General features: G+C 40.1%; 1 protein-coding gene across 4 annotated transcripts in view; it reads right to left on the bottom strand.

Annotated features, from left to right (window-relative positions):
* Positions 1 to 16,749, bottom strand: part of PLCH1 (phospholipase C eta 1) — a 162,168-nt gene that overhangs the window by 21,301 nt on the left and 124,118 nt on the right. For all 4 annotated transcript variants that reach the window (XM_084640035.1, XM_084640037.1, XM_084640038.1 and 1 more), the window contains 4 exons: positions 13,900 to 14,007; positions 11,410 to 11,571; positions 2,696 to 2,767; positions 28 to 122 (listed from right to left, as the gene is read on the bottom strand). In XM_084640035.1, coding sequence (XP_084496161.1) covers positions 28 to 122; positions 2,696 to 2,767; positions 11,410 to 11,571; positions 13,900 to 14,007 — 437 coding nt within the window. The remainder of the gene's footprint in view (positions 1 to 27; positions 123 to 2,695; positions 2,768 to 11,409; positions 11,572 to 13,899; positions 14,008 to 16,749) is intronic.

The following is a 16,749-nucleotide window of genomic DNA, read 5'->3' as shown; positions in this document are numbered from 1 at the left end:
AAGTGAAAAATTGTGGGGATTTCTGACCTGTACAACTGCCCAGTTTCCTTTCCAGAAGAATTTTTCTGACTTTCTTCATCATCAGATGTGCTATGAGATTTGGACCTTGATTTGACAGCTTTCTGTTGGGGAAATCAATGAATCCATCTGCCATGTAAATCCACCACACTTTACTGACATTAAATGAAGTTTAAGATGTCCCAAAGGTGCACAAGGTGACCTGACTGGTATTTTATATATCTCATTTCTATGATTAAAAAAAATAACAGATCTGGTTTCGATTCAAAATATGCAATGGCCATCATCTTACTGTCTCAGTGTAATGTATTAGAGAACATGGGGCTACATTCTTGCTGGCAACTCTGCAAATACAGGATAAGAGATGGCCAAGATGGGATCTGTGGGGTCAGCTCTTGTGCCCTGATTTTTACTCTCACAAAATCCAAGGTCTTCACACCCCACAGGCACTCCATGGATTAAAGCAGCAGTGTGGCAATCTGGGACAGGGTTTATAGGCATCATCCATGTGAATCCCACCTCACCCTTGGACCCACTATCACCTTACACTCCTCCTTCACTTGCACTATACTTTTGGTACCAATAACCTGCATGTGTGCTTTTGCAAAGGCTAATGAGGCCAAAGAAGAAGGCCAAAGAAGAAGCTAGGGAATTTTATAGGTGGGGGACAAAAATGAGGAGAGTCAACATTTGGCCTGTAATAAAACCAAAGTTATGACTGCTGTTTCCACTAAACTAGTATTGGTCATATTGGGTTTCTAATGTACCATAGTATATCTAATAACAGCAAAAGATCTTTAATAGACAGCAACACAAATACAAAATGCATTGCTTCCAGCTATGACTTCTGCACCATTTATAAGAGAAGATTAACAAATGCTTTCACAAAGAATTGAACAAACAGTCTCCAGGCAAAATTTTCAAACATCTTAAAGTTTGTTTCTGTTTTATGAGCCACACAGGATAGGAAAGGATCAAAAGATTCTAATTCCATACAATATACAATAAAATTTCTATCTACAATAAAAAGGCTAATATTTCTCTTTTCATAAGCATCTCTCTTTTAAATAGCAATAATGATTGCCAGCTGTAGCTTTTGTGATGCCAACAAGTAGCCAGTTTACTGAAAATATCTTCTCTACAGTGTAGTCTCTCCAACCTTTGATTTCAACATTCTTACATATTCAGTGACATTATGACTGCAGTTCAAAGAGCTCTTTAATTTCCCCTCTCAGTATTAAGTGGCTACTGTGTAAGTGAGAAGCCCTTTTCCTTTCTCTCGCAGATTACTCCTATTACATTCCATCTGAACTTCACAGATTTTATTTCATTTAATATGGTATACTAATAATGACCATAACTGAGTTGATCCTGCTGTCCTCTGTGCTGAAATAGAATGATCAACCCTTTTGTAGATTATGTATGCTGTTTAGTCTTAAATCTAGGGGCCTGGGAGTCTGTACTCCTGAATTTGACTTACAGCTCTGTTAATGACTCACTAAGTGAACCTGATGTAGTTACTTAACCCTGATTTCCAAAGTTCCAAATTTTCAAAGCATTTACATTTAATACACTTGTAAGTATCCTGATTTTCACAGGGGCTGTGCACACACAGCTTCCAATTAGGTCATTTATTTAGGAGCCTAAATTTAGATTTAGGTAGGTAATTTTAGGTACTAATATTTAAAAATATTGGCCTCAATCCCCTGTGCCTCAGTTTACCCTTTTTCACAGTGTATCCACTTAAAGCTACCCAGCAATCTGTTCTGTTGTGAGAATTCATTAATGTCTGCTTAGAGTTTTGAGAGTCTCAGTTGGAGGTCTCTGTACATGTGAAGAATATTACTACTACATATCCTCCTAAGCATCCTTTTGGCTGCCCGCATGGAAAATGACAGTGTTCTAAGAGTTAAGTTATTCTAAGTCTGTCTTGGTCTGTCTGCAATAGTCATTAAAAATAATAATACTCTGCCTTATTTATTTCAGCAATGATATGAAGTAAATGGGGCATCCAACTGGCTACATCCAATTAGAATAATTAGTTGAAGTAATTAAATTATTAAAACATTTTCCACTCCTCAGTGTAGCCAGTACTTTCAGTTTTTTAGCAACTGATTTCTTTATCTGGCATCCCAGTACAGAGCATTTATTCTCTCATCGGTGTACACTGGATTCTAATGTGTAATGCCCATTAGCGTGTATGTTACTTGTAGAAATCACCTGTGTATTGAATGGACAGAATTTCTTATTGCTCACCTTTTAGTTCCCTGAAAAACAAAGATTGTGAACATGTGCACTTAGCTAAAGCAACAACAACAACAACAAAAACCTACTAGTTTTAAACCAGTGCAATTTTATGATCTAATTACAAATTGGCTTGATTCTCTTCTCCATTATACAACTTCCACACTAGTGTAACTTCACTGATTTCATTTTAATTAAACCAGCATGATTAAATGGAGTTATTCTGCCATAAAAATGGTATAATGGATTAAAGAATCAGATCATGCAACTCCACAAAAATTCAGATATTATCTGAAATGCAATTAAAAGCTATGAAAAATTACACTTTTACAAAACAGAAGTATAGGACCTGGTTCTGCCATGGTTATTGAGTAACCTCTATTTATTAACCCTTAGACAAACAACAGATATGAGACACTGCAGTTCCACCTACCTTGTGTTTCCCAAAATTGCCCATTAATGAGCGGCTATGGGATTTCTTCCCACTTTCTTTTGTGTCTCGGTTCTGTACAAAGAAAAATGCACAATGAACATATTTTTCAAGCCACCTCAGGAAGTGTCTTTGTTCTGTAATTTTTTTAAGTTTGCTACAATCTTTAAAAAGATGTATTTTTCACACTAATGTGCATTCTTGTATGTGACACTGCTATTAAGATAATATAATAATTACAGGGGGGGAATAAGAGTGAAAGTGAAGCTGTTGAAGCCTAAACCCAAAATACTTAGCTTTGGATGTAAACTTAAATCTGCATCTGTAATACAGGGGTTTTCTGCTGCTTTATACTATTAATGACTTGGCAACCACTGATGGTAGGGAAAATGTACAAGTAGTAACCCAACAGCATTTTAAAACTAACTGAAGACCAGAAAACAAGAACAGAAGGAGATATTCTTTCTCATAAGTGCATTTTGATGATGGGAAATCAGCAACATCATCTTTATTCAGGCTAGCTGATGAAACCTCATTTTACAGACTGAATGTGATGGAGGCCAGATTAATGATTAAAATAGGAGAGATTCCAAATTTCTCTCTGCTTTTCTTTTAACAGACAAAAATATTCCTCTCTCCTCCACCTAATGCCATTTTCCTAACTATTGCTATCACTTCATCATCAATTGCTTGCTGCGAATAGATGAAGAAGCACATAGCGGCCATTCAAGAATTAGTGGATTCAGAGGGACACCATACAAATAGATGCTCCGAGTACAGAAGGCCACAGCATGATCGATAACAGTAGCAGGTCGTTAATGGAGAGCAAGCTTGATTTTTCATTTTATGCATTTCTAGATCAGTTGATCTGCCATGGACACTATCGCATAGGACTAAATTACTCCTGTTTCTAGTTAAACCATGCAAGTCAAGAGTAATTCTGTTCCCATATGTAAGTAAATCAGGAGTCACTAAACTGAAGTCAGTGAATTACAAATATGCAGAAACAGTGGGCTTAATTTTTCTCTCTGTCTCAGCAGCTTGTGTCACCAAATATACTTCTGCAAAGTGAGTGGGTGTAAAATCTTACCACCAGTGTAAGTGAGTGCATAATTCTGATAAGGTATAATTTTACAGCCACAGTGCATACACTTTGCACAAGTGTACATGAAGACACAAGCTACAAAGCACTGCAGATATAGGTCCTCTAAATGAGATTAAAATCTGTCCTAATAGATTTTTAGATTTTTTAGATTTTTTTAGATTTCCTAAACCACAAAGAATATTCTTGACTTAGCAACTCCATGGTTATCAGTAAATTCTGAGGATTCTGAATGGTTAGGCAATTCATTACATAGTTAATTTTACTCAGGCTAAGCATGCTTGTGGACTATCTCGTTTCTCAAGCAGCCTCTGAAACAATTATTACCCAAGTGAGCAGGCAACACATATGTTACATTATCTAGAGGCTAATGCTTTTTGCAGATGCCAGTAATGGGGCCATTTGTAAGCAATAAGTACATGTTTTAATGAGGTAACAGCAGGGTTGTGGGGTCCCTTTAGCAAAAGGAAGAGATGAATCAGCAAGATGTCTCAGGAGTTGAATTGAAATCATAAGGAATGGAATCCAGATGGACCAAAAAATAATACAAAAATCCTGCAGCATTTGAAAGTGTAGATAAAGGACACATTAAAAGCTGAAAAAAATGGACAGGTGCAGAGTTTGTTAGGCCACCTGAGTTTCACTTGTATAGAAATATCCCCTGGGACATCAATTTGATGATCACTGGCAGTATCCAGTTTTGTTGTTGGAAAAACACATCCCTTCATCTGTCTGAAGAGCTGAAGAGAAACCTAAAGATATTGAAAATATTCCCCCAACATTTCACAATGTGAATCCAAATAGTTCCAGTTATTCAATGTGCAGCTATGGGTTGGGATGTATTTTTAATTACCAGAATGTTAGAGGCATTAGATATTTTTCTTGGCTCCAGACAAGGTTGCTAATTGTATGCATAATTTTCATACATTTATTTCTAGCGTAAGTTGCAAGGCATAGTATGTAGAGGAAACTCTTAGCAGAGTTATTTAGATAATAGTATAGCCGTTGACAGTGTCAAATCTGCAAAGTCAAAACCAGTAGTAGACCTAGTGTCAAAAGTCTTACAGCTTCTGATCTTCTCAATACTTTTTCTCATTGTTAGTTGTAGATTCCATTTCCTAGCAGACGGCATTACACTTATTGCCAGGTAACTGAGATGTCTGTGAAAATACACACATTATTTATGAGTTTTCTTTCCATTATTTGTTTAAATTTGGCACTTTTAGAATTAAGGAACTAGTAGGACTGGCTAGATCCAGATAATAGTATGGGAGAGGACTCTCAAGACAGCTTGGCCAATGCACTTCAGTCCTGCTGTGTGACACATAGGAATGTATGAAATGCCACAGTGGAACAGGTCTGTGGGCCATCTAGTCCAGTATATGGTTTCCAGCAATGGCCAGTACCAGACATTTCAGAGGAAGGTATAAAACTCCTGAGACAGAAAACTGTGCACATACTTTTCTAACCCCAGCAGTTAGTGGTTTCCATGATTGTTTACATATCCCTTGTTTTTATACTATCCATGTCCTGAAGCATGATTGTTTATATATCCCTTATTTTCACACTATCCAATGTACTTGTGGATATTCTTGTTAGTCATATAAAGACTCATCTCTAATCCCTTTTTTTTTTTTTTTTAAATCCTACTAATAGCCTTGTTTTCCAGTCCAGGGCCTTTCCTGAACAAGGACAAGCAAATGTGCAGTGCTTCTCTGATACAAACAAATACCCACTTGGGATCCTGGTGATTGTTTTCATTTGTGGCCTGAACAGGATTTGAACTCATATCTCCAAAAATAAAAGGATAGTGCACAAAGCCACAGAGGAGAAAAAACCCCATGACAGTAAGCACAAGGAATCAGTGGTACTAGAAGGTAAAGACCACGTTCGTTTAAATCTTTCTGCTTTTGTACTTTTGTTGTGGTTCTTATGCCAAAAATACAAATTCTGGAGTTTGTACAGACTTGGTACAGCTAGTACTTTCCATTACAGTGGTTAGCCTTCACAAGTGACCAGCTGCCTCAGACTGCAATTAGACACACAGTTCAGTATGTTCTTTCTTTCCAGTAAATTCATAGATCATGGTAATTCAAGGAAAAGTTTACAGAAAGTTGTGCCAGGTCAAAAAGAAAAGGTCAAAAGACATCACCTATTTTTCCTCTGGACAGACTATTTTTCTTGTTCTAGGACTATTTACACAAAGTTTTTGAAGTAGATTATTAATAACAATCTCTCATACTTCTGAAGCAAGTTGCAGCTAAGGATCTGCAAAAACTTTGCAAATATAAATCGATTAAGACTTGTAAATCCCTTGTAAAATAGGCGGGTGTTATTAAACTCATTTTATAGACATGGAAATTGAACTTTAAAAAAAATCACACTTGACAGCATTTGATCTCTGAAAGGGCCTTTGACACAGCACAGAGAAGAGAAAAAAAACAACAAAATGTAGGAAAATTAGGTGATAAAACCTCAAAAACTGAACTCAGAGGCAAATGTAATTTCTTGAACTGCTTTCAATTCATTTTTTAAAAAGTGACTAGACTTCAGGTTGATGGAGTCTCTTTAAGTGATTTGACAGCAGCACCCAGGACACAACAGCCACGGTGATGGTGAGCTGAGCTGAGTGGGCTCAATGCTTGCCCTGGTATGGCGTCTGCACAGAAAAAAGGAGCGAAACAATTGTCTGCAGTTACTTTCACAGAGGGAGGTGTGACTGACAACATGTACCCAAAACCACCCGCAACAATGTTTTTGCCCCATCAGGCATTGGGAGCTTAACCCAGAATTCCAATGGTGGCGGAGACTGTGGGAACTGTGGGATAGCTACCCACAGTGCACCGCTCCGTAAGTCGATGCTAGCCACGGTAGTGAAGACGCACTCAGCCGACTTAATGTGGACATATGCAATCAACTGTATAAAATCAATTTCTCAAAATCGACTTCTATAAAATAGACCTAATTTCGTAGTGTAGACATACCCTAAGATTACACCATAAGGCCCTGTGTCTGAACAGCACCCCTCAAGAGGTGCAGCCTAGGAATGGCAGCGCAAAGGTGGCTTTCTGCCTGCCACCATTGTACCTCTGGGCTTCTGTGCTGAGCTGGAGCATGCTTGAACCTTGGCCTAACTTAGAGCACCTCAGAGGCGGCTCTAATTTATGACGGCTTTGAACAGCTCCCTATGGGTCATCTACCATGCCAAAATTGTAGTGCATAAGTACAGTGGACTCCAGTCATCCCCCCGCTTTCCTGCCCTGTCCCTTTCTGCCTCATGCATGCCCCTACACTGTGTTCTGCAAGGTGGCAGGTTGTACAGGGACATTACATTGGCTCTATGCCTCCCAAGAAATGCCTCTTTCCCGCCCCACTACTGTATTATTCCCTAAGGAGAGTTACACCAGTTTTGAGGTCCATTTTTCATGTCTGACCACAGAATCAGGGCCTATGTTTTGTGGACTATCTAGGAAACAGAATGTTGATTTCCTGATGCCTAGTTCTGTAATCTAACCATTACACCATGCTCCTCTTCTATTATGTGATATTAACTTGAGGACAAGGCATAAACTTGTGCTATAACATGCTCTGTTTTTGAAAACATGGTAATGCTATGGGGAAATGAATGACACTTGGATAGCTGCAATTAAGGGGCATGAGATTTGCATAATAAAACAAAAGCAAATGGAAAAATCTTCTCAGGAGATACCTTTCAGGTACGACAATCAGATGAAAATGATTTGAAACTAGCTTTATAATGACAAACACTTAGTATAACAGAGCTAGCTAATGAGTTACTGAATTACCAAAACATAAAAGTTTAATTCTTGTTTACAATTGTTTCTCTCCTATGTAGGTCAACATTTGATATCAGTTAAGCCTCCAGATACGTTGGCTTGTTATTGCATTGCTGAGCTCTGAGCTGACAAAAGGACCAAAAATCACTCCTAAAAGCCATAGTCAAGCACCGCAAGGCTTCAGACAGGAATGGGAAGAGACAAATGGGTATCATTAGTGGCCACTTAAATTGTATCAGATTAATGAATCAGCAAAAGTCTAGCCTCAGGGCTGGTCTACATTAAAGCTGTAAGTTGACGTAAGTTCGTAAGTTACATAACTGAAGTGGAAGTCCACCTAAGTTATGCTACCTCAGTTACGTAAGTTACATAACTGAAGTCGACGTAACTGAGGTCAACTTTCAGTGGTGTCTACACCACGCTGTGTTGACAGGAGATGCTCTCCCGCCAACTTACTGTACACTTCTCACAGAAGTGGAGTACAGACGTTGACGGGAAAACGCTCTGCCACTGACTTAGCTTGTCTTCACCAGACTCGTTAAATCGACACCACTGCATCAATCGCAGCAATGCCGATTTACCCGTAAGTATACACAAGCCCTCAAATTTGATACTGCTAGTTGACAGCATCCCACTCAATGGCTGGACATGGCTACAGTCATTGATATCTGCAACACTCTCATCTTCAACAATTTTCTTGGCTCATATTCATTAGATGTAACTGCTAAGCTCAGATGATTAATTTCTCCAAGGTGAAAGACTCATGCCCAACATGACTACCTCCTGGAGGAAATTACTATCATTTTTGTAAATAATCAAAGTGATGACCTTTTGGTGACTTATGTGTTTGACTTCCTAATTCCAGATTTGGTTATTTTCACCTAATCAGCAATTAGGTGTGTACCAAAGAATGTACTAAGTGGCAGGATTCTAGCTCAAAAGGGAACCTGCGTGGTTGATATCTGATCATAATTACTAATCCCCTGAGAACAACTGATGACTTTTGGTGACCTCTTGTGGAAAGATCAATGTTCAAATTTGTGAGAAGAGGAAGGGATCAGAGGAAAAGTCTTTAACAGTCAGACATGACAAGGTGGGGCTTTGGTCTCACCAGTAAATTCATTTTCAACAAAAGAGATTATCAATCTGGAAATGGGCTCCTTCTCCTTGTGGCGTGGCCTCAGTTCAGGAGGCTCTGCCCCCTAGGTTCTGCTACCCTCCCTCCTCCAATCAAAGCTTCCCTCCCTCTCAAAGAAGTAAGCAGGCTGGGCAGTATAAACCTGCCAGAATGATGCTCAGCTTTAGGCAGGTGCTCCTTATCCAGCCTCCCGGTATCAGTATCATAGAATATCAGGGTTGGAAGGGACCTCAGGAGGTCATCTCGTCCAACTCCCTGCTCAAAGCAGGACCGATCCCCAACTAAATCGTCCCAGCCAGGGCTTTGTCAAGCCTAACCTTAAAAACCTCTAAGGAAGGAGACTCCACCACCTCCCTAGGTAACCCATTCCAGTGCTTCACCACCCTCCTAGTGAAATAGTTTTTCCTAATATCCAACCTAAACCTCCCCCACTGCAACTTGAGACCATTACTCCTCGTTCTGTCATCTGCTGCCACTGAGAACAGTCTAGATCCATCCTCTTTGGAACCCCCTTTCAGGTAGTTGAAAACAGCTATCAAATCCCTGCTCATTCTTCTCTTCTGCAGACTAAATAATCCCAATTCTCTCAGCCTCTCCTCATAAATCATGTGCTCCAGCCCCCTAATCATTTTTGTTGCCCTCCGCTGGACTCTTTCCAATTTTTCCACATCCTTCTTGTGGAGCAGTAGCGGAGGTTTGGGGAAAGACAGTGGGCTGCAGGCTCAAATTACCTAGCAGCATCTCGGGGCAATCAATGGGCGACTCACAGCAGTAAATGCTATGCCCATTAGTAAATCAGGCCCTAAGAAAGTATCACTGGTTATTAACTCACTGTAATATGCTGTGATGGGGCGTCTGCCCCCACACTAGACCATAAAGCGTTAACAGAACCCTAGGGAAGCTGCGCAACAAGCAGCCTATTAGAGAGAACCCTAGGGAGGCTGCGCAATAGGCAGCCAATTAGAGAAGACCTGAGGGATGCTGTGCAGGAGACAGCCGATTGGAGGGGGCTACGAGGAGCAGCTAATCAGGGCCCATATAAAAAGAGCCTCAGGGCAGAGAAGGTCAGTCACTCTCTGGAGCTTGAGGAGTGTCGTGGACTGGCTGCCTTGCAGGCTGAGGGCAGTAAGCACCCTAGACTTAGCAGTGCTGTAGGCTGGTGCTGCAGGTTGAGGCCCTGAGGTTAGGGAAAAGAGGGTGCTGGGGCCTCAGGGAAGTGGCCCAGGGAGATCCACAGAGGAATCCGAGGGGATGCCGTAAGTGGCTGCTATATATAAGGTCCATGGGCCGGGACCTGGAGTAGTGGGCGGGCCCAGGTCCCTCCCCCCTGCTCCTTGCCACTGAAGGAAGTGGCTGGACAGTGGACTACAGTTCCCTCAGAAGGGGGGAACATGGAGTGTGGCACAGCCAGAGGGCAGTGTCATGAAAAGTACGCCATGGTCCAGGGAGTTATGTGGGTCCAGGAACAGAGGTGACAGTGGGTAAGACATCACCAGCAGAGGGCAGCTCTATTTCCCTGGACAGCCAGCAGGAGGCGCCACAGTGGTGAGTTGCCCCCTGTCACGTATGCTTGAAAGCTCAGACAATGTTTAAAATTCAGTGCAGAAATACTTTGCTTCACATTTACACAATCAAGTTCTCTTGATTCTGCTCCCATTGATTTTAGTGATTCAGAATTAAACCCTTTGAAATGGTTTTTACAATCTGCCCTGCAGTACAGGAGGGAACATGGCTAAATAGAAATGGAAGTTAGGACTCCAGGGATCTATTTCTCAGCTCCGCCACAGATTTTCTGTCACTTTTAGCAACTCATCTAACCTTTCAGTTTTCAGTTTATATTTTCAGTATAAAATGGCTAGCTGCTTACTTCACCTTGAGGTTTAATCAATTATTGTGGGTGAAGTAAGTTGAGATCTTCAGACTGAAGGAGCTATGGAAGTGGAAAGTGTTAGCATCGTTTACTATATGTTTCAAGCTACACTAAGCAAATAGAGTAAAGACACAGCTGTAAAACTACATTAATTTTGTAACTGTTTCTGTTTTATTTAATGTCTGAGGTCACACTCTCTTATATTGCCACAGTTTGGAATAAAAAACTGACTGGACCAGTTACACCAATGATAATCCAGAATGATGCCACTCACTTAAACAGAGTTACTCCAGATTTATACCCATGTAATTGGGATGAGAATCTACTCTCAGTGTGACACATACTAGTGAGACCATATCTAAAGCGCCTGCTTCGCTCACATTCTGTCACCAGCCTTCACTTACCCTTATCTTTCCTCATACAGGACACAATTTATGCCAAAGGACCTGGTGATGTGATGAGACCCATTAGCATGGACCTTTTGACCCATGTGCAGTCTCAGTGACTAGTGAACTTTATCTACGTATGAGTCCATGCTGGCAAATCCCTTCCAGTGCCAATAGTTGCTGCAGTTTCTTTACTAATACAGATTAACATATACCCTTCACATCTGACAGTTCTAGAATCCTCTCTTAACATTTTTAAATAACTGTTCCAAGCTCTTATTTTAGATAAAATAATATTTAAAGGGTTGTTTATAAAATATTACTATGAGCTTTTATTACACACCAAATCTGCAATGAATATTGCTACTATCCTAATATTACTGCATTTGTCATAACACGAGGAAGGAAAAAAGAATGATCATACCTGTTTCAGGTTTACATTTAAGCCTTCATGTGTTGCCTTTAACAGCGCTCTCACGGTGAAACTGTCAGGGTCTTCTTTGTCCCGGATTTGAGATTCTTTTATCAGTGATTCAAGTTTCTTTCTTATAAAAGATTCCATCTGGTGCTCAGTTGTACCATTACTCTGAAATGAATAAACAAATCCTGTTAAAATACATTCAGACACACCAATTCTATTTGAGTAACCCAAATGGAGCAGTATGGATGCTTCCATCCAAGCAAACTATTGATGTTCTCAACATTTCCTCCTACCCTTTCCAAGTACAACTAGGATGATGGAAAAAGCTTTAGTTTGCATCTTCCTATTGGCTGCTTTCCCTGCCATGTTTTTCCCTTTAGTCCTTTGATGTGTAAGTTACGTTGACTTAGGTCACCATTTAGATCACCTCAGAATTTTGCACCTCTGTGTCAGCTTCCCCATATGGGAACAATCGTATCTTACCTACTTACCTACTCTCTCTGAGATGTAGTGAGGAACATACAGCTGACGTGTTGCCACAGCCCTTTGAAAATGTAGAGCACTAAGTGCAACATTATAACTCTTTCTTGATGGAACACAGATGAGGCATTTTTATTATTAATAATAGTCATTTGTATTGTGATAGCACCTATGGGCCTGATTGTGCTAGGTGCTGTACAAACACAGAAAAAAAATGTTTAGCGGAACTTTTGATGTCAAGGGACTCACATCAGAGTGGAATTCCCTCTTCGTTCCTCTGCTGAGGGAGAGGGAGAGTTCACCCCTATGGAAGAAAGTAAGGGCTTATTACCAAATCCTACAGATGCTCCAGTGGCAGACACAGGGCCACCCACAAGGAAGCCCTGTGCGTCCCTGTTGGGTCTAAGGACTCCCATTCCCTGGCAGTGCAGCTCTTGCCTCGAGTGTCTCCTTTAAGATAATTCTATATGATGGAGGGAGTACCCAGGGAAAGCTAATATAGCCTCTGCCAGTCACTGAGAATGTTTCTGTTCAATGGTGTGGGTGCATGAATGGGGAGTTAAAGCTGTGGTCACCATTGGTTGACTAACCTTACCTAGCAAATGTCATAGTTTTTAATGCTTGGGGTTATATTTATAGTTGTATTCAATGGCATCTCTTCACTTCAACTCCGATCCTGCAAAGATTTAGACAAGTGCTTAACATTAAGCACAGCCTAAAGGCTTTGCGAATCGGGGACCTAAATTGCATTTAGCAACCTTCACTGTAGCTTAGTTTTTTGTTACTAAATATGAAAAAGTTCCAAGCTGCAAGAAATACGGAGGGAACATAACTTCTTGGGTCACTGAACGAGCAGTCTTTGCCTCATGCTTCATGGACCCAAATCAAAATTCTATTTCTCCATGAGGCTGTCTTGTAGACCATATGGCTCAAATAGCATCACACTACATTCTGACCACAAAGTAATAGGAAAGCCTAAGGCTTTGTAAAAATCAAATGAATCACATCTTCTTGCTCAATGTTAAGTATCACTGCATTTATCTGTCTTGAGAGAGAGAGAAATTCAGTCCCTTTATGCAATGTACATGACTCCTAGAGAAGACTTTGCTGATTTCTTGACATGTAGGTGGTGCCTGTGCATAGAATTAATGAAAAGAAGTGGCGTGAACATCTGCTTTCTCTAAACTAGTTCAGAAGGGAATCTATAGTACCTAAATCTGCAAACTGATTCCCAAGTCAGCCTGTGAAATGTTTAACTCCCAACAGCAGATGTAAATGATAAAGAAAAACAAAACAAAATCTGTTTAAAAAGCTATTGCAAAATATTTATTACAACTGAGAACTACATGGGGATGTGTGTCTGCAGTAAAAACATTCAATATGAATGAAAACTGTGTGTGTGTGTGTAATTAAAACAGTCAGTATAAATTAAAATGATATGGGACTGAGTGTGGGTAAAATAAAAAAGCAAGCTCACTGGGCCAAATTCAAACCTGAGATCAATGGAGTTACATCTGCTGATGCCAAATCTGAATTTGGCCCCTTCTATTTGTACCGTACTGTATAATATCTTCTTTCTTGTTCAAAATTTTAAATTAGTGAAGTGTGGCTGCTGCTGGGCTGGACATCTGTTGCATAGTGTGCATCAGCACTGCACAACTGTTTGTTAGGTAGCAACAAATATGGAAATGGCTAAAAATAAAATTAAAGCATCAAAAAAAATAGACCAGAGTTAAATATTTAAAAGAGAGAGTAAGTAAAGGGTCCGGAGTTAAAGGCAACAAAAAAAGAAGAGAAAACAGACAAAAGGCTAAGAAATAATAAAAGAATGCGTTAGAACTGTGAAATTCAGACCACTCTGGTGCTTACATAGGGATTTAGGTGCATGAGTTTAGGCATCCAAATTCAAAAATTTTAATCTATATCAGTAATAATATTAACTGGGAGTTTAGGGTGTGTAAGGAACACAGGATTGGGAAAGCAAATTGTGCCATATAATTGTTATACACTTACGTAACAGAGCTTTAACTTGCAGTCATCTTCAATTTCATCAGCACTGTCTTCATCAGAAACCTCCCCTTCTTCAGCATCAGCTCCAAGGTTATATGGTAGCTTCTTACCCTAAAAATTAGCACAAAAATATATATAATATATGTAGAAGTTGCTAGTGTTACTGGGGAGAAGACAGGCTAAAATTCTTGTTCATGTTCATAGTTCCAAATAAGGTCTGATGGGAGAATACATTTTTTCAAGTTGTGATCATGACCATGTGGTTTCAGAATTTTTCATTTAGGTTTTGACAGATACCTCCCAGGGAACCAGTTTATCCTAAGGAAAATGACTGCTGGTTAATGGGACAGTATAAGCAAAATATCTGCTTAATGGAATACACCCAGCCAGTGCCAAGAGCATTTTGCTCAGAGCAGATCTACGTAGCACGGTACTTAAGATACTGGCAGCTTCCAGCACCATGTCTATGCTAGTAGTTGGACTACTGATACCACAGGTGGAGGTGAAGTGGTAGGAAATTTTAGAGATATAACCCTAGTGTAGACAAGTCCTCAGAACCTTGCTAAGAAACACAATGTTCAAACACAATTGTAGGCAGTGTGGTTCTGATCTCAGTTTGGACAGGTTCTTCATAATCATTGCCCTTCACAAAGGCCAGATGCTAAGCCCACTGAACTTAATGGGAGTCTTGCTATGGACATCAATGGATTTAGACTACGCCATGAGTCTGGACCAGTCTCTCCGTGCACTGGTAACAGGCGCTAATTATATTGCGTGGGATTTTCAAAGCACCTAATGAAGCTAGGTGCCAATTCCCCTTGAATTTTGAAAATGCTACCTATTTAATGTTTTGATGTTTCCTATTACCTTTCATTACACCATGCAGTTGCTAACTCTGATGCTATCATTGAAGTGATGTAAAACAAATCTATTGTCTATGATCTCTGGAGTCTTGGTAACATCACATTTCTATTCTTAAAGAAGTTTGAGATGCTAAAAAAATAAAAAGAATCCTTCCTGGCAGTAAGTTGCCTCTTTTTAAAAAAACTCAAATGAAAAAAGGGCTGCCATTGGTAATATGTACAGTTTAAGAATTCCTCTCCCAGTAAGATGAGCAGCTCTACAGGCAAATCTGTATCTTGCCTGCTTTTGACAGACGTGCCATGAATATTGCTGCAAGTCTTTTAAATCATTAGGCACTGAAGCATCATTATACTGCTAGTCAGCATAAATGCTGTGCAATGTGCTGGTCCTAACTCTAGCAGTAAATTGACTTTATGTAAGATAGTACGTGCCCCACGAGTACTTTTAGATTCAGTTTATTGTTCAGTTATTATGTGTTAAAAATAGTAGAGCCCAAAAGTGTATTGTGCATTACTCCATTTTCTGTTCTCCACTGACCAATGGTAGTAATACTTGGCTCCATAATTTACATGCTTAACTCTTGGAATGCAATATTTTCTAGCCATTAGAATACTTAGGATGACATGAGCATATAGACAGATAGATATATGAGGCATCCAAAGGGCACAATTATAAAGATGCTGATTATCTATGCTCTTAACCGCTAAGGCCCTCAGCTTTCTTAAGTTCAGTATGTCACAGTCAATTTCTGCAACAAGAGGTAACTGCCTCAAAGGCAGGGTTAACAAAACCCTTTGGGAAGTCTAATTTTTGACTGGCAGAATTCACTGTCAGCTGCAGGATTCAAAGAACTTTCTATCCTGACGTTTTCAAAAAAATATTGGACATTCTCCCATCTCTAGCGCAGCCTTTTTGTCAGAATGTCTTTGTATAACGAGACTCAGCTGTTTCATGCTCACCTCCAGCAGGCTGTTCTGTGTTATAAAATCAGACCCTAAGGCTGACACTCTACATCAGAAGCAGGGAAAGTGCAGACACAAGGGAACTTGATTGCATTTGGCAGTTAGCGTGAGGGAAGCAGGAAAGCATATAGAAATATTGCATGTACAGTTCGGAGTGTAGTCATCAGTCTGAAATTAGTGGCTAATCCATTGCTGCAAGGCAAATATGTCTTACTTGGGTCTGGAAGGAATTTCCCCTAAGCTCATGTCTAGCTTTGAACAGCTGGCTAGTGTGGTGGAATATGGATGCAGCATTTGTTGGCTACTTCTGGTGACAGGATACAAGGCTTGAAGGATCAATGGTAAACAGAACAATAAATCTTCCTGAATTTTCCTATATGATCACTCACTTTGCAAGTGCAGTTCTGTAGATACCTAGCAGTGTATTAATAGAAGGTCTGATAAGGAATAAAAATCAAGATGCCAGTTAATATCTAGGAAATTAAACTTGTATGCTGTGATGTGTGCTTACCTTCACCACTGATTAGGCTCTCTACATTTGTCAATGCCAGATACCGCCACAAACTACATTATTCTCCATGAGATTTATACCGCGAGATAAACAGGACATTAACACTGCATTTTTTTGAATGGATAGTAGTAGTCTGCCAGCCAGAGGGTCCGATTCACCTCTGACTTACACCTTTATAACTCCACTGAAAGTGGAGCCACTCCTGATTTACACTGACCTAAGGGCTTGTCTACTTGGACAGCGTTTCAAAAGCGGGTAGATCAAAGTGCACTTCAGAACTGTTAGTTCACAACAGCAGGGTACATTGGATACTTAGCATGCAGCAGGCCAGCGTGGGGTAATTGTACATCCCAGCCCACCACAAACTAGGTGTTTGTGTGGATAAGCCCTAAGTGAGGGGAGAATCAAGCTCAGTGTCTGGATAATCCAGTAACACTACACGTTGTTCAGGGATGAAGGATGAACAAATGCATAAATGGAGTACACATAATGGCAGGGAGCTGTGGAACTGGCTTG

This window comes from Lepidochelys olivacea (genome assembly GCF_965140295.1).
Source record: "Lepidochelys olivacea isolate rLepOli2 genome assembly, chromosome: 9".
Taxonomy (NCBI): Eukaryota; Metazoa; Chordata; order Testudines; family Cheloniidae; genus Lepidochelys; species Lepidochelys olivacea.
The sequence above is the reverse complement of the archived record's forward strand: the minus strand, read 5'-3'. Positions and strand labels throughout refer to the sequence as shown.